We start from the raw sequence: 23,744 nt of genomic DNA, 5'->3' as shown, positions 1-23,744 counted from the left end.
TACAGGAAAGCCAGGGCTACAGAGTAAGATGCTATCTCAAAAGTCCAAAACACGCTTATTTTGTTTGTGCTTTAAAATTGGTTTATTTCAAAGATTAATTGTATTAAAAAGATTGCATGTAGTTTTAATTCTTTGTCCTTTATAATTCAGATACAATTACGCTATCAGGAGATGAAAGAGACTTGGGGAGATTGAATGTGAAGTTGTTTTATAATTCTTCAGCAGAGCAGATCTGGATCACAGTTTTACAGGTAAATTAGTGCGGTTTCTGAACAGCAAAGGGAACTATCAACAGAGTTAATAGACAGCCTACAAAATGGGGAAGAATCTTTGCCAGTTATACTTTAGACAAGGAGTTAATATCTAGAATATGTAAAGAACCGAAAACATAAATACCAGAAACCCCAAACTGCCAAACAGTAAATGAGCTAAGAACTGAACAGACAGCTCTTGATATAAGAGATACAAAAAGGTAATCAATTCTTAAAGAATGTCCAGTATTGCCACTTGAGTTTTTGATCTTAGCCATTCTGGTGGGTGAAAGGTGAAATCTCAGGGTCGTTTTGAGTTGCAATTCCCTGATGACTAAGGACATTGAGCATTTCTTTAAGTGTTTCTCTGCCATTCAGTATTCCTCTATTGAGAATTCTCTGCACATGCTGGAGAGGATGTGGAGAAAGGGGAACACTCCTCCATTGCCGGTAGGTATGTAAACTTGTACAACCACTTTGGAAATCAATCTGGCGCTTTCTCAGAAAATCAGGAATAGTGCTACCTCAAGGTCCGGCTATACTACTCCTAGGCATGTATTCAAAATATGTTCAAGTATACAACAAGAACATTTGCTCAACCATGTTCATAGCAGCTGTATTTGTAATAGCCAGAATCCAGAACAACTTAGATGTCCCTCAACAGAGGAATGGATCCAGAAAGTGTGGTACATTTGCACAATGGAATGCTACTCAGAATTAAAAACAAGGAAATCACAAAATGTGCAGACAAATGGTGAGAACTAGAAAAGTTCATCCTGAGTGAGGGAACCCAGGAGCAGAGAGACACACATGGTATAAACTCACTTATAAGTAGATATTAGACATATAATATAGCATAATCACAGGTTATTTACTTTGTATCCCAGCCATGGCCCCCTCCCTCATTCCCTCCCAATCCCACCCTTCCTCCCTCATTTATTCCCTGTCCCTTTCCAAGTCCACTGCTAGGGGAGGTCTTCCTTCCCTTCCATTTGACCCTAGCTTATCAGGTATCTATCAATGTCCTCCTCTGTGGCCTAGCAAGGCTGTTCCTAGCCTCGGGGTGTTGGAGGAGGTAAAGGAGCCAGTCATTGAGTTCATGTCAGAAATAGTTCCTGTTCCCCTTACTAGGGAACACACTTAGATACTGAGCTGCCATGGGCTACATCTGAGCAGGAGTTATAGGTTGTATCCATACATGGTACTTGGTTGGAGAAACAGTCTCATAGAGGGCCCCTGTGCCCTGATATATTTCCCACATTTTCTTTATCCCTCTTTAGTTGAGGGACATCTGGGTTGTTTCTAGTTTCTAGCGATTACAAATAAAGCTTCTATGAACATAGTAGAGCAAATATCCTTGTGGTTTGATGAAGAATATTTTGTGTATATGCCCAGGAATGATATAGCTGGGTCTTGAGGTAGAGCTATTCCCAGTGTTCTGAGAAAGCTCCAGATTGATTTCCAAAATGGTTGTGCAAGTTTGCACTCCCACCAGTAGTGGAGGAGTCTTCCCCTTGCTCCACATCCTCACCAGCATGTACTGTCACTGGAGTTTTTGATCTTAGCCATTCTGATGGGTGTACAATGGAATTTCAGGGTCATTCTGATTTGCATTTCCCTGATGACAAAGGATGAGTGCTTTCCAGCCATTAGAGATTCCTTTGTTGAGAATTCTCAGTTTAGTTCTGTACCCCATTTTTTAATTGGGTTATCTGGTTTGTTGGTGTCTAATTTTTGAGTTCTTTACATATTTTGGATATTAACTCTCTATCAGATGTTGGGATGGTGAAGATCTTTTCTCAATCTGTAGGCTACTGTTTTGTCCTATTGATGGTGTCCTTTGCCTTAAAGAAGATTTTTTAGTTTTAGGAGGTCCCATTTTTTAATTGTTGCTCTTAGTGCATGTGCTATTGGTACAGGAAGTTGTCTCCTGTAACAATGCGTTCAAGGCTATTCAAGGGGGATGGATTTAATGGCTTCTTTTTTTCATTGATGTGGGAAAGAGTTTTAAGGAAGGGAGTTAGGGGTGATAATGGAATATATGTTACTTGAAAGCTAGAAGAGGATAAGGCATGTCAAGGAGAGTAGCAGAGGAAGAGTGATCAACTAAGACAAAATATATATGAAAATGGCATGAAGGAAACTGATAGGATTCTAGAATAATGTCAAAATATTAGTGTGGGTAAAATATGAAATCTTAGCATTCTAAAATTTGTTTAAAAATTATTAACTCAGTAGGGCAGGGCGGCACATACCTTTAATCACAGTACTCTGGAGGCAGAGGCAGGTGGGTCTTTGAGGCCATCCTGGTCTACATTGTGAATCCCCAAACAACAGTAGCTATGTAGAGAGACCTTGTCTCAAAAAAGTTATTAACTCAATAAATATATCAGATATTCATCTTGTCAGAGTCCGTTGTAAAAACTTAAATTGTGTATTCATGTTTCTTTTAAGTGCAGAGATGTGACTTGGCCCTCTAGTTATGGAGAGAGTCCCACAATTTCTATAAAAGGAATTTTAACATTGTCCAAACCAGTACATTTCAAATCTTCAGCTAAAGAAGGGTCCAATGTAAGTGGCTTTTTGTGTTTGAATCTATTTTCATTTTCTCATATTTGTCATTTTTATTTATGTATAATGTGAGAATAAGAAAGTGTTTTGTTTTGGAGAAGCTAAAATGATATACCCTTGCTTTTAAAAGATACTTTTAAATTCTAACAGTATTTGTGATTTCATTGTCTGATATTAGGACAAAATCTTAATTACTAGAATATATAGAAGATTAACTATAAGTAAGAAACGTCTTTACATTCCTTGCTGTCAACACTTGCTGGCTTTGAAAAGCAATTGCAAAGTTGCAGTTAATCTCTTTCTCAAAATCTTCCAATTATTCTAACTAGAAGGTTTATTATCTTGTTTTGTTTTATAGATTGTTTTCACATTAATTTAAATACACACCCATTTTTATCTTTTGATATGGTTAAAAAGGTTTTATATGCAAATAGTATTTTTAAAAATATTTAAAATTCTCTGTATTTAAGTGTGTGTGTGTTGGTTTGTGCACATAAGTGCAGTGCACATCGAGGCCAGAAGATGGCATCTCTTGGATCTGGATTAAAAAGTGGTTATAAGCCACCTGCTGTGGATGCTGAGACTTGAGCTCAGGTCCACTACAAAACAGTGTGCACTCTTACCATCTAAGCCGTCTATCTAGCCCTGAAAAGGTATCTTTTAAAAGAACATGTCATCTTAAAATAATAGAGTTCAAGTGTCTAAGAACTGAAGAAAATTCATTTTATTTATTAATCATAAAATACATCTTGGTATTTTTTACTTACTATGATTTGGAAATTTTTTAATTGAAAATTTTTCATATAATATTTTCTAATAATGCTTTTCTCCTTCTCCAAATCCTCTCAGTTCCTCTGAGCCCAACCAATTCCACAGAGTAACTTTTTATTTGTTGTTTTTTTCAAGACAGGGTTTCTCTGTGTAGCTTGGCTGTCCTGGACTCAGTTTGTAGACTAGGCTGGCCTCTAACTCCCAGAGATCTGCCTGTCTCTGGCTCCCGGAGTGCTGGAATTAAAGTAGTGTGCCACCATGCCCAACTAGAGATATTTCTCGATTACTCTAAGACAGTGGTTCTCAACCTGTGGTTCATGACCCCACTGGGGTTGCATATCAGATATCTTGTACATCAGATATTTACATTACAGTTCACAACAGTAACAACATTAGTTATGAAGCAGAAATGAAATTCTGTGGTTGCAATCACTGCAACGTGAGGTATTAAACGGTCACAGCATTAGGAAGGTTGAGAACCATGGCTCTAAAACATATACGCTTTTTGGAAAATTATTTTGTCAACATTATTAAAAACCTTAAAGTATTTACAGTTAGTAACAAAGCTATTTTACCTGAAATCTGTTCCATGAAAATAATCTAAAATGAAAAAAGTCTGTGAACAGGGACTATTTCTAACAGGAACTCAATGACTGGCTCTTTGACCTCCCCACCCCACAAGGGAGGAACAGTCCTGTTAGGCCACAGAGGAGGGCTTTGCAGCCAGTCCTGAAGATACCTGATAAAACAGGATCAGATGAATGGGGAGGAGGTCCCCCCCATCAGTGGACTTGGAAAGGAGCACGGTGGAGATGAGGGAGGGAGGGAGGGAGGGACTGGGAGGGAATGAGGGATCGGGACACGGCTGGGATACAGAGTTAATAAAATGTAACTGATAATAAAAAAAAAAATAAAAAAAAAATGTCTAAGAGCAAAAAAAAAAAAAAAAAAAAAAAAAGAAAAAAGTCTGTAAAATGTTGGTAATTTTGTACATAATAAAAAAATTGAAAAAAAAAAACCCTAAATGTCTTTAGAGAAATGATATACTCAAGGATGAACACTTTCTGAATTAAGCAGTTTTACTTTATGCTTTTGAAATAAAAGTAAGTTAACTTAGGAAGAATACTTTCAATAATCTTTTATTTTCACAAATCAAGTGGTTTGGTAGATCCCTATAATGGAAAATAAGAAATATGCCAGCACATTTTTACTGTGTAAGACTGTTAACTAGTTTATGTGTAATATTTTATTAGTATAATTCTTTAGCTTGGTAATTTAAAAGAAGCAACTCAGTGGTTGGGAGGTCAACAGGAACATAATTCTGTCTGATCAGATATAAATTATTATAATATGAGTCAAAGTTTGGAGACAATATCCAGCATATTGTTAGCTGGCTAGGTGCTGGAAGCAATTGCATTCTGGATGGGCAAAAGCAAGCAAGTGAGCTTCCTGGAGGCAGCCCGCTCATTTTGGCATGGCTGGAAAATGGGTATATCCCTGGTTTAGGCAAGGCCCCAGGGATTTTGCCTCAAAGACTATCTATTGCTGCTATATTGCCTTCCTATGCTTGTCTCGTATGCCTGGCATCAGGCAGTTGAGCATGAATAGACCCTTGCTGCCAATAGCATAATATTCCCCCGTAGGTGCTATTCTCCATGTTGGGAAGATTTCCCACAGCGATTTTGATAATTCCTGATAATGATTCCTGAATTGATTCAAGTAATTTAAAAACCCTCCTCCAATATAGCAAAAACTGTTAGGAGCTCTGTGAGCCTCCATGTCAGTTACACCAAGAAGAAAAACAAGATGGAAACAAATTAATAATCGAGGAAATACACTCATCCTAGTTTTAGTCCAAGGATAAGACCTTGATAAGAAGGACCGCATATAGAAACAAAGAATAAATGGTTAGCTATACAAGACAAGACAGACCCCTGTTTCTTATAAAACCCTTGACATAAAAAACTATTCTTTGAATACATAATGAACATATGAAATAACAAAAAGATAAAACGCCTGCTTTGAACTCATAATGAGCACATAGATAAACCCACTTCTTTAAACTTATTATGAGAAAAAGTATCTAGTTATAGTTATAATGAAAGAACTTAAAATCAGTAGTCCTATTGTAACTCCCTTTTTGTGTCCTGATTATATCTATTCTTGAATGATGTAATTTTTCTTAGAAAAATTTGTTTTAAAGGGTATAAAACCCAGGACAGAAATAAAGTTGTTGTTGGTTGGTTGGAGTTTTTCTCCATCTGCCATCCACCGTATCTGTCTGTCTGATTGTCTGTGTATGTGTATAGGTATGAATGTCTGATTGTCTGTATGTCTGTTTAGTATATATGTACAAATGTGTAAATATCTTTGCATATGCATGATGTGCATGTATGATGGAGGCCGTCTTGAATGTATGTATAAATGTGTACATGTCTGCATGTCTGATTGTTTGCTTGTATGTATGAATGAACTGATACTATGGAGTGTGTGGGAGCACATGATTTTCCTTCTTTCTCTTGCTGGCTCATAAAGAGTTAATGAGCCCATGCAGGTGGTCTGCTGCTCATCCCTGTGTTAAAGAGCTAGAAGGTTTTGCTAATGTAACTCATAAATCCTCAGAAAAATAGTCTGAAGAGTAATTTATTCAGCTCTGTATACATCTCCTCAGTCTTTCTCCTGTCCATGTCAAAGCTGGACTGTGACAGCTAGGTATCTTGACTTTTCAGAAAGCTACACTAAAGATATAAAGAAGAAAATATATAGCAAAGAACAATGTAATGTTCAGTTTCTTTTAAAGAGAATTTAAATATATTTATGTGAACAGCTTAGATTCTGGATGCTTAGAAAATTTGTGTATGAAATTCTTGAGCCACTGTTTCTAACTTTTGGATTATGACGAATATCAAGAGAGATGTATGAGAAAATCAAGGATGGGAAAACAGTGTAATTTTCAAAAAGGCAAAGCTGTATTATGGTGAGGTTGTTAATATTAATCTTAATTCCTAATTACAAGGATGATTTGTGAAGCTAAGTAAGATAGTAAAATAAGATACATCTATTTATTTTCATTTTTTAATGAAAATATACTTGTAAAATATATTCATATCTTCTTGGGTATGAAAACTTTTTTTAATGATGGCATATGAATCTTTTTTAGATTATATTTAATATTTTCTTGTTTTTTTTAAAGGTTATTGAATTTATGGAAACTTTTGTATTTGCTATTAAACTACAAAACCTACAAGCTGTGAGGCTTGTATTTAAGATTCAAACCCAGACTCCCAGGAAGAAAACCATTGGAGAATGTTCTCTATCACTCAGAACTCTCAGTACACAGGAAATGGATTACTCGTTGGAAATAATACCACCTTCAAAACTTTCTGTAAGTGCTAATACTATCCAATTCTGAATATAGTTCACAAATGTAAAATGGTTTATTGAATAACTTTTATTTCAAATAATGAATTTTAAGAGGTTTTAGTAGCTGAGGACTCAGGAAAAATAAGAATGAATCATAAAATCCATATAGAGTCTGAAATTACTATAAAGTAGAATTAAGAAAATGGTTTTAATGATAGGTAAGCTACATGTCTGTTCACAAATTGGCATTTGGTCCCATACTGGGCATGGCAGGACCTTACACATGCTGAACACATATGCTCCTGCTGACCTACTACACCCCACCCATGCCAAACAATAGAAATTTGTCCTTATTTTAATACATTTTTACTATTACATCAAAAAATTTCATATTTATTTATTTCATGAAGGAGGATTATGTGATAGCATGTGTATGGAGGTCAGAGGGCAACAGGTGGGCATTGATTCTCCTCACTAAAGAGGTTTTGGAGATCAGACTCTGGTTGTCAGGCTTAGCAACAACCCCCCTCAGACTAGGCCATCTCTTTGGACAAAAGAATAAAAGTTTTTAAAGTTAATTGTTTTTTCCTGTTATTGCTACAAAAAGCACTTGGTTGATTTTTGAGACCTGATATTTGCTTCTATCAACCAGGTAGCCATCTGCTTATCTTTCCCCTGTCCCCTGACCACACCCATTTGAATGTAGAGTTTGAATGGTGCTTTTCCTACACTGTGGGTTATGGAGGTTAAGATATGCCTCAACCTCTGGTGCGGACACCTGCAGTGCCACAGTTGAGCCCATTAGGGTGTGGTTGTCATCTGTTAGGATGGTGGCCTTCCCCTCCTACCCACTGGGGAAGGAGCTCAGTGTCAGTGAGGTGTCATCAATTTTGCTTTGTAAGTGGCAGGCCAGACCTAGCTGCCAGATCTCAGCACAAGATCACTTCCATTGCACAGAATGAGCTCTGAACTTTGTTCAGAGTACATGAATATATTGGGAGGAATCAAGTACAGTCCTTTGCCTGGGAATTGTGTTCTGGGGAGAGTCAGCAGGTACAGAGCGCAGGTTTATTTTTGTACTGAAAATGCACCATAGACTTTCAAATCCTTGTAGACATTTTCTCAATGAGACTTCTTCCAAAATTACTTTAGTTTGTGTCTACTTGATATAAAACTAATCAGGACATCCTGAATGATAGTCTGTTCTGCATTGTTCTTTTTACTCAGTATTGCTTCAGCTGTTCTAGGTCTTTGTCATTCCAAATGAGTTTTAGGATAACTTTTTATATTTCTGTGAAGAATGAGATGAGGGTTTTGATTTAGAGTGCATTGAAACTGTAAATAAATAGCTTTTGGTAAAATATTAATTCTACCAGTTTATAAGCACGGGATGTCTTTCCAGTTTTTAGTGTCTTTCTCAATCTCCTCAAGATATTTAAAGTTTTCATTGTAGAGGCTGTCCCTCATCTCCTTGGTTAGGTTAGTCCAGGATATTATATTTCCTTTGAGGCTGTTATGAAAAGGAACGTGTTTGTGATTGCTTTCTCAGTCTGTCTGTTGTTGGTGTATAGAAAGGCTACTGAGTTTTGCAGGTTGGTTCTGTATCTGTTATTTTGTTGAAATTGTTAATCATTTTTAGAAGTTTTGTTGTAGAATTTTGGCGATCTATTTTTTATAATAATCATATTACCTGAAATAGGGATGATTTGACTTGTTTTCCTACTTGTGTACTTCTAATTTCCTTTTCTAACCTGATTGCTCTAGCTAGTGCTTTGAGCACTATATTGAAATGGAGTGGGGATAGTGGATGATGGTCCTTTCTCATTCCTGATTTCAATGGAAGTGTTCAAGCTTTTCTTCATTGATGATAATATTGGCTGTGGTTTTGTTACATATAGCCTTTATTATGTTGATGTATGTTCTCGACAGTTCCAGTTTCTCTAGAAATTTTTAACTTATGCAGACATGTGGGGTTTTTGTCAAAGGTTTTTTTTTATGTTAAGATCATGTGCTTTTTGTCTTTATTTTGTGATTTATTATATTTATTGACTTGTGTATGTTGAAACCATCCCTGCATCTCTGGGATAAAGCCAACTTGGTTATAGTAGATAACCTTTTAGAGGCATGACTATATTTAGTTTGCAGGTCTTTTATTGAGGATTTTTGAATCTATGTTCATCAATGATATTGGTCTCTTATTTTCTTTTGTTGTTGTGTTTTACTGGTTTCATAGAATGAATTTGGAAGTACTCCTGTTTCTATTTCTGTGAAAAATATAAGAAAAATTGGCTGTAGACCTTTTTTTGTGAGTCTTGTATAACTCTGCTATGAATCTATCTGGGACCGTGATTTTTTTTTTCTTTTTTTTGTTGTTGTTGTTGGAAGACTGTTGTTACTCTTTGAATCTTCTCCTTCATTATAGGTTTGTTTAGGCTGTTGATCTCTTCTTGGTTTAATTTTGCTGGTTTGGATGAATCAAATTCATCCATATTTCTTTTAGATTTTTCCATCTTAATGGATAAATTTTTTTAAATGTATTCCTTTATAATATTCTGAATTTCTTTATTTTCTGCTGTTACAGTTCTCTGCTCATTTCTGACCTGTTAATTTGGATAATCTTTCTTTTGGTTAGTTGGACCAATAGTCTGTCAATTTTGTTCATTTTCTGAAAGAATTAGCCCTTAGAGTCATCATATCTTGTATTGTTTTTTTCTATTTTGTTAATTTTTGCTTTGATTATTTTATTATTTCTTGACATCTACTGAATTTGGGTTTGATTTGTTCTTGTTTTTCCAAATTTTCAAGTTGCATCATTAAGCCATTAATTTTTGCTTGCTCTTTTTTTAAAATACAGGCAGTTAGAGCTGTAAATTTCCCTATAGAACTACTTTAAATGTACTGTTTTCATTTTCGTTTAGTCCCAGGCAATTTTTTCTTTCTTGTTTTTTTTTCTTTGAAGCATTCATAATTTAGTAATGATTTGCATAATCTCCATGAATTTATATAGTTATTAGAGATTTGTTTGGTGTTAATTCTAAATTTTATTACATTGTAGGCATAAAAAATACATGGAGTCATTTCAATCTTTCTCAATCTGGAAGGGTTTATTTTGTATTTTTTAAAATAAACTTCTTGATGTCAATCATTAGTCATATTAAGTATTTATTTGAGATCTTAGATTTCTGTGCTCAATATTGTGGATGAGAGACGGTTTATCTAAAGAAATAAGTTAACTTTCCAGAGATTTACCTTTATGGTTCACTTGTTGCTAAAGTTCAAAATGTTCATGTCATGCTTATGAGCATGTGCTCATGATACCCTTGGAAAGAGTGAAACTTGCCTGAGTGTATGGAGACAGCAGTTGGAGAGTGGGACTTGTTTTCAGAGACAGCTCTTTGAGTTCTGCCAGTATTTATTACTTTCCCCCACACAAAAATATTCTCAAACATACCAGATCATGTTTTCTCTAATATTCTTTTACATGTAAGGCTGCACTCCCCAGGGGAAGGTGATCAAAGAGCCTGTCACTGAGTTCATGTCAGAGACAGTGCCTGACCCCCTTACTAGGGAACCCACCAGGAAACTGAGCAGTCTAGGTCCTCTCCATGCATAGTCCTTAGTTGGAGTATTGGTCTCTGCAGGAACCCCTGGGCCCAGATTTTTTGGCTTTGTTGTGGAGTACCTGACCCCTCCAGGTTTTTTTTTTTTCTTTTCTTTTCTTTTTTTTTTTTTTTAATCTCCCTCATCTTCCATAAGGTTTCTGGCACTCTGCCCAAAGTTTGGCTATGAGTCTTTACCAATCCTACATCTGACAGAGGGCTAATATCCAGAATATATAAGGAACTGAAGAAGTTAAACACCAACAAACCAAGTAATCCAATTAAAAAATGAGGCACAGAGCTAAACAGAGAATTCTCAACAGAGGACTATCAAATGGCAGAGAAACACTTAAAGAAATGCTCAACATCCTTAGACATTTGGAAAATGCAATTCAATATGACCATGAGATTCCACTGCACAACCATCAGAATGGCTAAGGTCAAAAACTCAAGGAATGATGTATGCTGGAGAGGTTGTGGAGAAAGGGGAACCCTCTTCTGTTGGTGGTGGGAATGTAACCTTGTACAGCTACTTTGGAAATCAATCTGGCACTTTCTCAGAAAATTAGAAATAGTGCTACCTCAAGGTCCAGCTATACCACTCTTAGGCATATACCCAAAAGGTGCCCCACCATTCAATAAGGACATTTTCTCAACTATGTTCTTATCAGCTTTATTTGTAAGAGCCAGAATCTGGAAACAGCCTAGATGTCCTTCAGTGGAGGAATGGTTACATAAAGTGTGGTACATTTACACAATGGAATACTACTCAGCAATTAAAAACCAGAAAATCATGAAATGTGCAGACAAATGATAGGAACTAGAAAAGATCATCCCGAGTGAGGTAACCCAGAAGCAGGAAGAGACATATGGTATATACTCACTTATAAGTGGATATTAGACATGATATATGATAAACATACTAAAATCTGTATACCTAAAGAAGCTAAACAAGAAGGAGGACCCTGGGGAAGAGGCTGAAACCTCATTCAGAAGGGCAAACAGGATAGACATCAGAAGTAGGAGAAGACAAGGAACAGGACAGGAGCCTTCCACAGGGAACCTCTGAAAGATTCTACCCAAATCACTAGTTTGCTTTGTTTTGTTTGTGTAATTTTTAAATTATTATCGCTTATTACAATTTATTCAATTTGTATTCTGGCTGTGTCTCCCTCCCTTATCTCCTCCAAATCCCACCTTCTCTCCCTCTTCTGCCTCTATGCCTTTCCCCTAGTCCACTGACAGGTGAGGTTTTTTCTTCCCTTCTGTTTGACCCTAGCCTATCAGGTCTTATCAGGACTGGTTGCATTGTCTTCCTCTGTGGCCTGGCAAGGCTTCACCCTCTTCCCACCCAGGGGGAGGTGATCAGAGAGCCTGTCACTGAGTTCATACCAGAGAAAGCCCCTTATTAGGGAACCCAATTGGAGAGTCTATGGGCTACATCTGGGCTGGAGATTTTGGGTCCTCTCCATGCATTGTCCTTGGTTGGGGTATCAGTCTCTGCAGGGACCCCAGGGCGCAGTTGTTTTTTTGTTTGTTTGTTTGTTTGTTTTGGTTTTTTTTTTGGTTCTTTTGGTCCCCTCCAGGTCTTTCTATCTCTCCCTTCTTTCATAAGATTGCTTGCTCTCTGCCCAAAGTTTGGCTGAGTCTCTCAGCCTCTGTTTCAATACCTCCATCAGTAGTCTTGTTTGTTTTTGCTGTTGGTCAGCAATAAATATTATGGAGTACATTTTATTTTCTTCCCTTAAGTATTCTGTGTTTTACTGTTTGCCTTGGGATTTTCTTGACCTTTTCCTTATTATTTATAACTTTACTGCTTTGATAGCTTTTTTCTGATTTTTTTTGGCTTATTTTGTTCAGAACAGCAGTGCAACTCCGAGCCAACAGATGTTGAAGCAATCCTTACTTCTGATTTAGTCCACAGATGTGTTTAGTGTAGCAATCCTGCCTTCTGACTTTGGAAGCAAATATGCTGATATCTAAAGCTAGAAAAAAATATCCTCTGTTACTTAAAAATTCTTTTTCAGTCAGCAGTTGTGGTACATGCCTTTAGTCCAGTATTTGGGAGGTAGAGGCAGGCATTATCTCTGAGTCTGAGGCCAGCACATGGTCTACAGAATGAGTTCCAGGATAGTCAGGGATACACAGAGAAACCCAGTCTCAAAAAGCAAAAAACCAATAATAAATAATAAATAAGTAAGTAAGTAAATAAATGAATAAAATCTTTATATGTTCTTAAAAGAATTTGATTGGAATATTTTAAAATTCTTTTTGAAGCATATTTCTTTTGGTTAAGTATTTTTTTTCAATAATGTTTAGAAACTTAGTTTGTGTTTCAGGTGTTAGTCAAGTTATCTTTTGGTATCAGTAGTTTTAAAGTTCAGTATGTAGATACATCTTATATTTTCAGATTCTGTGCACATGAATAAGTTTTTGAAATCCATGGTATTTACCCTCAAAGCCTCTCATAACTTGTGGATTTTAGTGTCAGTAGAAAATAATACTTTGAAAAATTTTTACTCTAGCTTTTTTTGTTAGAACTTTTGAAATATCTCTAAATTCTATTATGAACTACTAAATTATTTTTATATAAATATAGGTTTGCCAAGCAGAACTTGAACTGGGGGCTTGTTTTCAAGCAGTGAATAGCAGGATTCAGCTGCAAATTCTTGAGGCACAATACCTTCCAAGTTCTTCAACACCTCTAACTTTGAGTAAGTATATCAGTGGTTCAAAGTACACCCAATGTGAAGAGGTTCTAGTAGGGTAAGAACAAAATATCAGGGCATTAAGGTCTGCGTTCTTCTGTGGATGTACATCTAGGGACTGTGATATGTTGGTGGGCCATGCTTACCTCATCTGGCCACCCCAAGAGCCAGAGGTTTGAGATCAACCCTACTACAAGGGCTAAGAGCGGGAGGGAATTATTTGGGCAACCAAAAGAACTTGAACAACAACAACAACAAAAAAAGAGACTAAAATCATATAAAACTAAACATTCAATTTAAGAAGTTAGAAAACTAACAGAAATAGGAAAGCTGAAGTTGATAAATGCAGGTTAACAAAAAACAATAAAACTAAAAGCTTTATTTCTTTAAAAAATTAAAGGACTGTTAGGAACATTTGTAGGAGGTTGGAAGTAGTAAAAAAACATGATTGGTATTCTGAGCAGTGAAGATTATATAATTTTAAGCTCAGAAGAAATTTCTAAGTCATGAATTTAGTAATATGTAAGACAATTTCATGTAGCAACCATATAACTCATTTGCACATATATAGAAAACAAATTATTTCCTTAAAATTTTGATAAAGAAGAGGAAGAATCTGAAAAGAATAATAGCCATAAAAAACTCCTTGAAGCACTAATCAGAGCTGGGAAGATGGCTCAGTTGTTAAAGTACCTTCTATACAAACAAACATTAGTACCTGAATTTTGATCTCTCAGACCCATATAAAAATCTGGGTATGGTTGTGCATGCTTGTAATCTTGAGGGGATGGAGAGGAGTTTGCTGGTCAGCTTGTCTAGTCAATCAGTGAGTGCCATATTCAGTGAGATATCTTGTCTCAAAAGATGAGAATGACTGAGGAGGAGGGTATCCAACGTTTACCTCTGGCCGTTACACATGTATGTATTTCCATACCTACATGTATACAGTAACTTATATACACTCATAAGATAATATCTTTGTGTTTTTTTTTATTTGACATAAGAGAAACTTTCAATTGATAAAAATGCCTCCATAAGATTTGGCTATAGTTGATATGGAGGGAGAACCCAGCTCAATGTGGTAGGTGTCATCCCCAGAGCCTTGGTTCTCAGCCTTCCTAATGCTGTGACCCTGGAATATAGTTCCTCATGTTGTGGTGACCTCCAACCATAGATTATTTTGTTGCTACTTTAGAAGTTTGCCATTGCTGTGAATTTTAATGCAAATATTTTTGTAGACAGAGGTTTACTAAAGGGGGTGTGACCCATAGGTTGAGAACCACTGTCCTGGAGTGTGTAGGAAAGCAGGCTAAACTCCTGATGAGACCTAATTGACTAGGATCAGAAGGAAGGAAAAGAAGTCCTCCCCTATCAGTGGACTTGGGGAGGGGCATGCATGCAGAGGGGAGAAGAAGGGGGGGGATTGGGACAGAAGGAGGGAGGGAACCACAGGGGGGATACAAAGTGAATAAAGTGTAATTAATAAAGAAAAAAGAAAGAAAGAAAGAAAGAAAGCAGGCTAAGCATGCTGTTGGGGCATGCCTGTAAGCAGCACTCCTCCATGGCCTCTGCTTCATTTTCTGCTTCCAGGTTCCTGCTTTCAGTTTTCTGCCTTGACTTCCCTCAGTGATGAAGTGTTTTCTTGGAGTTGTAAGCTGGAATAAGCATTTCCTCCCCAAGTAGCTTTGGTCATGGTGTTTTATATACAGCAATGGAAATTCTAACTAAGAGAGATAACATTTTACTGCTTTATAGCACTAAGGCCAAGATAACCTTACTGGCAGATTCTACCAAACCACTGAAGAACATGCAATTTCTATTTAACATAAGCTTTTCTGAAGCATGGGAAAATGGTTTTATATTAGTGTACTCTTGATATTAAAACAATGAATAGCCCATAAAAGCAACTAAATTAGTAGCAATTTTGTAGAGAGGTGGAGAATTCTAAAATAAAAATAAGTAAATAAAATCCAAGTCAGAAAAATAAGTCATCAAGATTATATCTAGTTAATTCTATGAAACAGAAAAAAAATAGTGGATGTTTATACAGATGTAATATATAAATAGATGGCTTCATTTACGCAAAACTACCACTTAGGGCTACTAAAGATGAGCATTTTATAATCTGATAGTCATATCTTATTTCTCATCCTGGGCTTCCCCCTTTCTGACAGTTTCCTCTTGCCTTTCTTTCTGCCTTTTGCCCCAGTTTTATTAACTGACTCCTCACAATAGCCTGACAGCAGTTGCTGCTTGAGCTATAGTCATTGTGTACCACACTGAAAATATGCTTAGGTGAAAAGATACATTATCCATAATTTTATCCAGTGCAGTTCTTAAGTTGATATTTTGCTGCCAACTTCTTCAGTACCCCCTTCTCTCTTTTGGTTTAAAAAATAGAAATTTCTGGGACAGCTCACTCAGGATGATCCTTTCCAGGTCCCACCATTTACCTGAAAATTTCATAAGTTCCTTATTTTTCATTGCTGAATAATATTCCATTGTGTAGATGTACCACAATTTCTGCATTCATTCTTCAGTTGTGGGGCATCTGGACTGTTTCTAGCTTCTGGCTATTACAAATAAAGCTGCTACAAACATGGTTGAGCAAATGTCCTTATTGTGTACTTGAGCTCCTTTTGGATATATGCTTAGGAGTGGTATGGCTGGATCTTGGGGAAGCGCTATTCCTAGTTGTCTGAGAAAGCGCCAGATTGATTTCCAGAGTGGTTGTACAAGTTTACATTCCCACCAGTGGTGGAGGAGGGTTCCCCTTTCTCCACAACCTCTCCAGCAGGTGTTGTCACTTGAGTTTTTGATTTTGGCCATTCTGATGGGTGTGAGGTGAAATCTCAGGGTCGTTTTGATTTGGATTTCCCTAATGGCTAACCTAGAACTCCTGCACAGATGTAGCCCATGGCAATTTAGTGTCCAAGTGAGTTACATAGTAATGGGAAGAGGGACTGCCTCTGACATAATCTGATTGGCCTGCTCTTTGATCACCTCCCCCTGAGGGGGGAGCAGCCTTACCAGGCCACAGAAGATGACAATGCAGCCACTTCTGATGAGATCTGATAGACCAAGATCAAAAGGAAGGAGAGGAGAACCGCCCCATCAGTGGACTTGGGGAGGGGCATGTGTGAAGAAGGGGGAGGGAGGATGGGATCAGGAGGGGAGAAAGGAAGGGAGAAGGGAAGGGCTTATGGGGGGATACAAAGTGAATAAAGTGTAATTAATAAAAAAATAATAATAATTTATTTTCTCACAGCTCTAAAGACTGAACGGTTCAATATTAAGAGCCAGAAGAGTTGGTTTTGGGGGGTATCTTTACTTTTATTTTTGTATTTTTACTAAAGTTCATAACTGTTATCTTTGGTTATAAATCATATAAACTATTTCATTATCATTGGAAATGCTAGACCTCAAATTTACTTAAAAATATTTACTTGTTTTATTCTAGTGCACATATACCTATGACATCACAAGGAAAGAAATTTACCTATGAAACTGTGAAATAGATACCACTAGCTATCTGGAGAACTGACATGTTTCTTGGTGTAGTTCTTTTCAATGTGTTTTCCTTTGCAATAACCCAAGACCCAGACGTCCCAATAACAATAACCCAGAAGACCTTTTAAGTTGATTATATTTTGATAATAACCAGTGTATAGATAAAAATCTTTATGCAGTATTTCACATAAATTTTATAGACTACAGTTTCTTGTATCCTAGGTTTTTTTGTGAAGGTGGGGATGTTTAGCTCAGGAGAGCTTGTTTATAAGAAGAAGACGCGCTTGCTGAAGGCTTCCAGTGGAAGAGTAAAATGGGGAGAAACTATGATTTTTCCACTTACACAGACTGAAAAAGAAATTGTTTTCCTCATTAAACTTTATAGTCGAAGCTCTGTAAGAAGAAAACATTTTATAGGCCAGGTTAGTAGGTGTTTTTTTTTTTTTTTAATTCTTTCTGGTAAGTCTCTGTGTGTTACTATGAAGTTAATTAGAAAAGAAGATAAAATTAAGAATGACTATAGGAAGATTCTTCAACATTCTAAATTAAAATTCAGTGTTGCCTCAGAATCAAATTTTGTCTTATGTTATGCTTTAATATAATAGGTAACATTTCTGAGCAGTCAGGCTTATTTCTTAAGCCTTCTGAACTTTTCAACTTTAAAATATAAAATTCAGTAGAAGTTTGTAAATCAAACTTAAGACTTTGAGTATAACATTTATTTTATCCTGGTTCATCTTTAATTTTGTATTTAAAAGGGGCCTTTTACAGATTTTACTAATTTAGAGTAGATTTTAATTTCTAGAACATGTTAATTTTTAATAGTGTTTGTGATATTGTTTGGATAGCCTATTTTACTATCTGAATTAAATAAAATTCTGAGTAATTTGTATAGGGCTACATAACATTTAAACCTATATAATCTTTCTTTTCATATTTTCTTTCCTTTTATTTGTGGCAGCTATTTGTTATCTTTTTATCTTAATTAGAACTGTTTGTGCCACATTTAAATCTTGAAGTCTTTAATTGATGTAAGAGCTTTCACTTGACAAAAACTACTATGCGCAGTCTATGCGAGATTTTCAGATTGTGTATATGAATTTTCGAAGATTTATATCAACTCTTTCATTTTATATAATTAGATTGCTAACTTAAAAAGTGTTTCAGCTTTCTGTATTCTTATTTGGAGAGGAGTTTGAATTAAAGAATTCATGTGAATTTAATTTGAGAGATGATTTCCATGATAATAAGTTTGGAGACCTTCTCTGGTGCCTCAGGTATCAGGTATACGTGGATTCAAGTTCTCCCAGTCTATCCCCCAAATACTGTAATGTTATCTGTGTTATGTGTTGGAGTCAGTTTGAGATGTTGTTTGGAGCAAAGTTTTTTTTAGGCCAAGATAGAAAAAGAATTGAAAACTAGTGACTTACTCCAGTCTCTTAGAAGAATTAGAAACTGGAACTCAGGTAAGTTGATTCCAAAGTTGCAGCATTTGTAAGTGTGATAGCCAAGACAGAAATTCAAGTGTTTTAAATTGACAAATTTACCTTGTATCCATGTTATATACACATTATGGATTAAGAATGACTACTTTTTAGATTTCAGTTAAGATTATAGTTTCACTTAATGTAAAAGGTACATAAATTAAATGCACATTTCTTTTCAGGTAAAAAAAACAACAACATTGTTTGCCTCAGTTTAGAAATCTTGGAAAAAAAATTTTTTTTAATAATAAGGATCAATTGTAGTTGAACTCCTAGATTATTTGAACAAGAAAGAATACATACAAAGTGATTCTTAAAATAATACTTCATTTTCAATTCTTTTTTTTTAAAGTTTATTTATTTATTCACTTTACATCCAGAACACAGCCCCCTCTGTCCTCTCCTCCTGGTCACACTCTTCCATCCTGTTCCTTTTTCTTCCCTTCCCTTCTCAGAGAAGGGGAGCCCCACCCATCAACCCTCCCCCAGCACATCAAGTCACATCAGAATTGGAACACATCCTCTTCCACTGAGGCTAGGCAAAGCAGCTCCGCTAGTGATTCAAAAGCAGGCATGTTAGAAACGGCCCTGGGCTCCACTTATTAAGGAACCCACATGAAGACCAAGGTACCCATTGGTTGCATATGTGTAGGGAACCTAGGTCCAGGCTATGCATGCTTTTTAGTTGGTGCTTCATTCTCTGTAAGCCCTTTTGAGCCTGGGTTAGTTGTCTCTGTTGGTCTTCTTGTGGAGTTCTTATCCCCTTTGGGTCCTTCTGTCCTTCCTCCCACCACTTTTTTTTTCACATTATATTTTTTTAATTTATTACAACTGAGTTCTGCCTTGTGTTTGGCTGTGAGTCTCAGAATCTATTTCGATGCACTGCTGGATGAAGCATCTTTCTCAGATGATAGTTATGCTAGGCTTCTGTCTGTAAGCATAGCAGAGTTCCATTAATACTGTCAGGGGTTGGCCCTCTATTGTGGGGTGGGTCATTCCCTCAGTCTCTGTTCCCTCTTTGTCCCTGCACTTCTTGTAGGCAGAGCAAATTTGGGGTCAAAGGTTTTATGGGACTCCCACTTGGAGTCCTGCCTGGCTAGAAGGTGGCCTCTTCAGTCTCCATGTCCTCCCTCCAAACCCCCAGAGTCTTAGCTAGAGTCGTCCTCATCTCCTCCCAGGAACCTACCCTGTTACAGGTCTTTAGCTTGTCTCAGAGATGCCCTCCCCTGATCCTTTCTCTTTCCCTGCCCTCTCATCTCCTACCCCCACTCTTCCCACAGCAGATCCCCATCACTCCTACCATTTTCCCTCTCTTCATCCACTTCTGCTGTCTATTCTATTTTATTCTATTCTGGTGTATATTCTGTTTCCCCTTCTGAGTGAGATTCAAGCAGCCTCCTTTGGGCCCTCCTTGTTACTTAGTTTCTGTGGCTCTATGGACTGTAGTATGGTTATCCTGTATTAGATGGTTAATAGCCACTTATAAGTGAGTATATATCATGTGTGTCTTTCTGGGTCTGTGATACCTCACTCAGGATGATCATTTTTTGTTCTATCCATTTGCCTGCCATTTTCATGGTTTCCTTGTTTTTAATAGCTGAATAGTATTCCATTGTGTAAATATATCACATTTTCTTTATCCATTCTTCAGTTGAGGAGCATCTAGGTTGTTTCCAGGTTCTAGCTATTACGAATAAAGCTGCTATGTACATAGTTGAGCAAATGTCCTTGTGGTGTGGTGGAATATCTTTTGAGTATATACTCAGGAGTGGTATGGCTGGGTCTTGAGGTAGAACTATTCCCAATGTTCTGAGAAAGCGCTGGCTTGATTTCCAGAGTGATTGTTCAAGGTTGCATTCCCACCAGCAATGAAGGAATGTTCCCCTTTCTCCACAACCTCGTCTGAGTTTTTGATCTTAGGCATTCTGAGGGGTATAAGATGGACTCTCAGAGTTGTTCTGATTTGCATTTTTCTTATGACTAAGGACGTTGAACATTTTTAAAATTTAATTTTATTTATATATTTATTTATTACAATTTATTCACTTTGTATCTCCTCATGCAGCCCTCTCCCTCATCTCCTCCCAGTCTTACCCTCCCTCCCTCTTCTCCCTAGTCCCCTGATAGGAGGAGAACCTTCTCCTCTTCTATCTGACCCTAGCTTATCTCTAAATCTCCTCAAGGCTGGCTGCATCATCTTCCTCTGTGGCCTGGCAAGGCTGCATCCTCCAAGGGGTTGGTGATCAGAGAGCCTGCCACTGAGTTCATGTCAGAGACAGCCCCTGTATGCCTTACTAGGGTACTTGGAAACTGAGCTACCTATGGGCTTCCTTTGAACAGGGGGTCTAGGTTTTCCTCTCCATGTATGGTCTAAGCTTAGTTAGAGTATTGGTCTCTGCAGGATGCCCTGGGCCCAGGTATTTTGGCTCTGTTGTTCTCCTTGTGCAGTTCCTGTCCCCTCCAGGTCTTTCTATATCCCTCTTCTTCCATAATGTTGGTAGGTAGAATCTTTCAGAGGTCCTCTGTGGAAGGCTCCTGTCCTGTTCCTTGTGTTTTCCTACTTCTGATGTCTATCCTGTTTGCCCTTCTGAATGAGGATTAAGCATCTTCCCTAGGGTCTTCCTTGTTGTTTAGCTGCTCTTTTTTCTTCCATTGTATGTTTTTGGCTTCTTTGTCAAAAATCAAATGCTGTAGGAGTGTGGATTTATTTCTGGGTCTTCCATTTGATTTCATTGATCAACCTGTCTCTACGCCAATACCATGCAGTTTTTGTTATTATTCCTCTGTAGTTCAGATTGAAGTCAGGGATGGAGACACCTTCAAAAGTTTCTTTCTTTTTTTCATTGTACAGAATTCTTTTTGCTTTCCTGGGTCTTTACTTTTCCATATGAGGTTGAATTGTGTTGGAATTTTGGTGGTAAAATGCATTGAATCTGTAGATGGCTTCTGGTAAGATGGTCATTTTGACTAGGCTAATCCTACCAATCCATGAGCATGGGAAATCATTCCATCTTCTAAAATGTTCTTTGGTTCCTTTTTTCAAAGACTTAAAGTTCTTGCCATGTAGGTTTTTCACTTGCTTGGTTAGAATTACGCCAATATATTTTATATTATTTGTGGCTATTGTGAAGGGTGTTGTTTCTCTAATTTCTTTCTCAGCATGTTTATCACTTGTATACTTTTTTTGAGTCAGTTTTGTATCCAGACACCTTGCTGCAGATGTTTTATCAGCTGTAGAAATTCTCTGGTAGAAATTTGGGGGTCACTTATGTATACTAGCATATCATCTGCAAATAGCTATGCTTTGACTTCTTCTTTTCCTATTTGTATCCCCTTGATCTCCTTTACTTGTCTTATTGCTCTAGCTAGAAATTCAAGCAGTGTACTGAAGAGACTTGGAAAGAGTAGGCAGCCTTGTCTTTTCTCTGATTTTAGTGGGATTGTTTTAAGTTTCTTTTCATTTAACTTGATGTTGGCTATTGGCTTGCTGTATATTACCTTTATTGTGTTTAGGTATGCACCTTGAATTCCGTAATCTCCCTAAGACTTTAAACATGAAGGGTTGTTGGAATTTTGTCAAATGCTTTTTCAGCATCTAATGAGATGATCATATGGTTTTTTTTTTCTTTCAGTTTGTTTATATGGTGGATTATTGATGGGATTTCATATGTTGGACCATCCCTGTATCCCTGGGATGAAGCCTACTTGATCATAGTGGATGATATTTTTGATGTGTCCCTGGATTCCTTTTGCACAAATTTTATTGAGTATTTTTGCATCAATGTTCATAAGGAAGAACAATTCCTTATGTCTGAAGTTCTCTTTCTTTGTTGAATCTCTGTGTGGCCTAGGTAACAGGGTAACTGTGACCTAATAGAATGAGTTTGACAATGTTTCTTCTGTTGCTGTTTTTTTGTTTCACAAATATAATAGTTTCACGAATATTGATATACTAGCTCTTCTTTCAAAGTCTGGTAAAATTCTGTGCTGAAACCACTTGGCCCTGGGCTGTTTTGGGTTGGGAGTTTTTTAATGACTACTTCCATGTCCTTAGGGGTTATAGGTTCATTTAAATTGTTTACCTGATCTTGATTTAACTTTGGTAAGCGGTATCTATCAAGAAAATCATCTATTTCATTTAGGTTTTCTTATTTTGTGTCATACAGGTTTTTGAAGTAAGATCTAATGATTTTTTGGGTTTCCTCAGTGTCTGTTGTTATGTCCCCCTTTTCATTTCTGATTTTGTTAATTTGAGTACTCTCCCTCTGCCTTTTTATTTGGTTAACAGTTTTTTGTTTGTTTGTTGTTTTTGTTTTATCTTGTTGATTTTCTCAAAGAACCAACTGTTGGTTTTGTTGATTTTTTTAAATTGTCCTCTTTGTTTCTAGTTTATTGATTTCAGCCCAGAGTTTGATTATTTCCTTTTGTCTACTCTTGGGTGTGTTTGCTTCTTTTTGTTCTAGAGCTTTCAGGTGTACTAATATGAGATTTCTTCAATTTCTTTATGAAGGCACTTAGTGCTTTCCTCTTAGCACTGCTTTTATTTTGTACCATAAGTTTGGGTATGTTGTGTCTTCATTTTCATTGAATTCTAGAAAGTCTTTAATTTCTTTATTTTTTTTCCCTGATCCACTGGTCATCGAGTAGAGAGTTGTTCAGTTTCCATGATTTTGTAGGCCTTCTTTCGTTTCTGTTTTTTGTTGAAGTCCCACTTTAATTCAAGGTGGTCTGATAAGATACAGGAGTTATTTCAATTTTCTTGTTGAGGCATACTTTGTCACTGAGTATGTGGTCAGTTTTAGAAAAAGGTTCCATGGGGTGCTGAGAAGAAGGTATATGCTGTTTTGTTTGAATGGAATGTTCCGTAGATATCTGTTAAGTCCAGGTGACTCATAACATAACTTAGTTTCGTTATTTCTCTGTTTAGTTTTGGTCTTGATGATCTGTCCTTTGGTGAGGCAGGGGTTTGATGTGTGATTTAAGCTTTAATAATGTTGTTTTTATGAATGTGGGTACCCTTGCTTTGGGGCATATATGTTCAGAATTGAGACGTCGTCTTGGTGGATTTTTTCTTTGATGCATATGAAGTCCCCTTCATCTCTTGATTAATTTTGGTAGAAAATCTGTTTTATTAAATATTAGAATAGCTACTCCAGCTTGCTTCTTGTTTCTGTTTGCTTGGAAAACCTTTTTCCAGCCCTTTACTCTGAGGTAATGTTTATCTTTGTTGCTGAGATGTTTGTTTTATGAAACAGAATTATGGATCCTGTTTTCACAACCATTTTAGCTTGCGTCTTTTTATTGGTTAATTGAGACCACTGATGCTGAGATATTTTGAGGTAGTAATGGTCAGAGATTATTAATTCCTGATATTTTGATGTTGGTGTTGTTAGTGTTGTGTGTGTGTGTGTGTGTGTGCGCGTGCGCGCGCACGCTTCCTTTCTTTTGTTTTTGCTGGTGTGGAATTACGTATTTCCTATTTTTTTT

At 36.8% G+C, this 23,744-nt stretch overlaps 1 protein-coding gene across 1 annotated transcript in view; it reads left to right on the top strand.

Moving 5' to 3' along the window:
• Nucleotides 1-23,744, top strand: part of Tc2n (tandem C2 domains, nuclear) — a 52,876-nt gene that overhangs the window by 25,237 nt on the left and 3,895 nt on the right. The window contains exons 7-11 of the mRNA XM_060388057.1: nt 151-251; nt 2,706-2,822; nt 6,787-6,978; nt 13,155-13,269; nt 16,996-17,195. Coding sequence (XP_060244040.1) covers nt 151-251; nt 2,706-2,822; nt 6,787-6,978; nt 13,155-13,269; nt 16,996-17,195 — 725 coding nt within the window. The remainder of the gene's footprint in view (nt 1-150; nt 252-2,705; nt 2,823-6,786; nt 6,979-13,154; nt 13,270-16,995; nt 17,196-23,744) is intronic.

This window comes from Meriones unguiculatus, chromosome 7, assembly GCF_030254825.1.
Source record: "Meriones unguiculatus strain TT.TT164.6M chromosome 7, Bangor_MerUng_6.1, whole genome shotgun sequence".
In the NCBI taxonomy this organism is placed as follows: domain Eukaryota; kingdom Metazoa; phylum Chordata; class Mammalia; order Rodentia; family Muridae; genus Meriones; species Meriones unguiculatus.
This window is presented reverse-complemented; position numbering and strand designations above follow the sequence as displayed.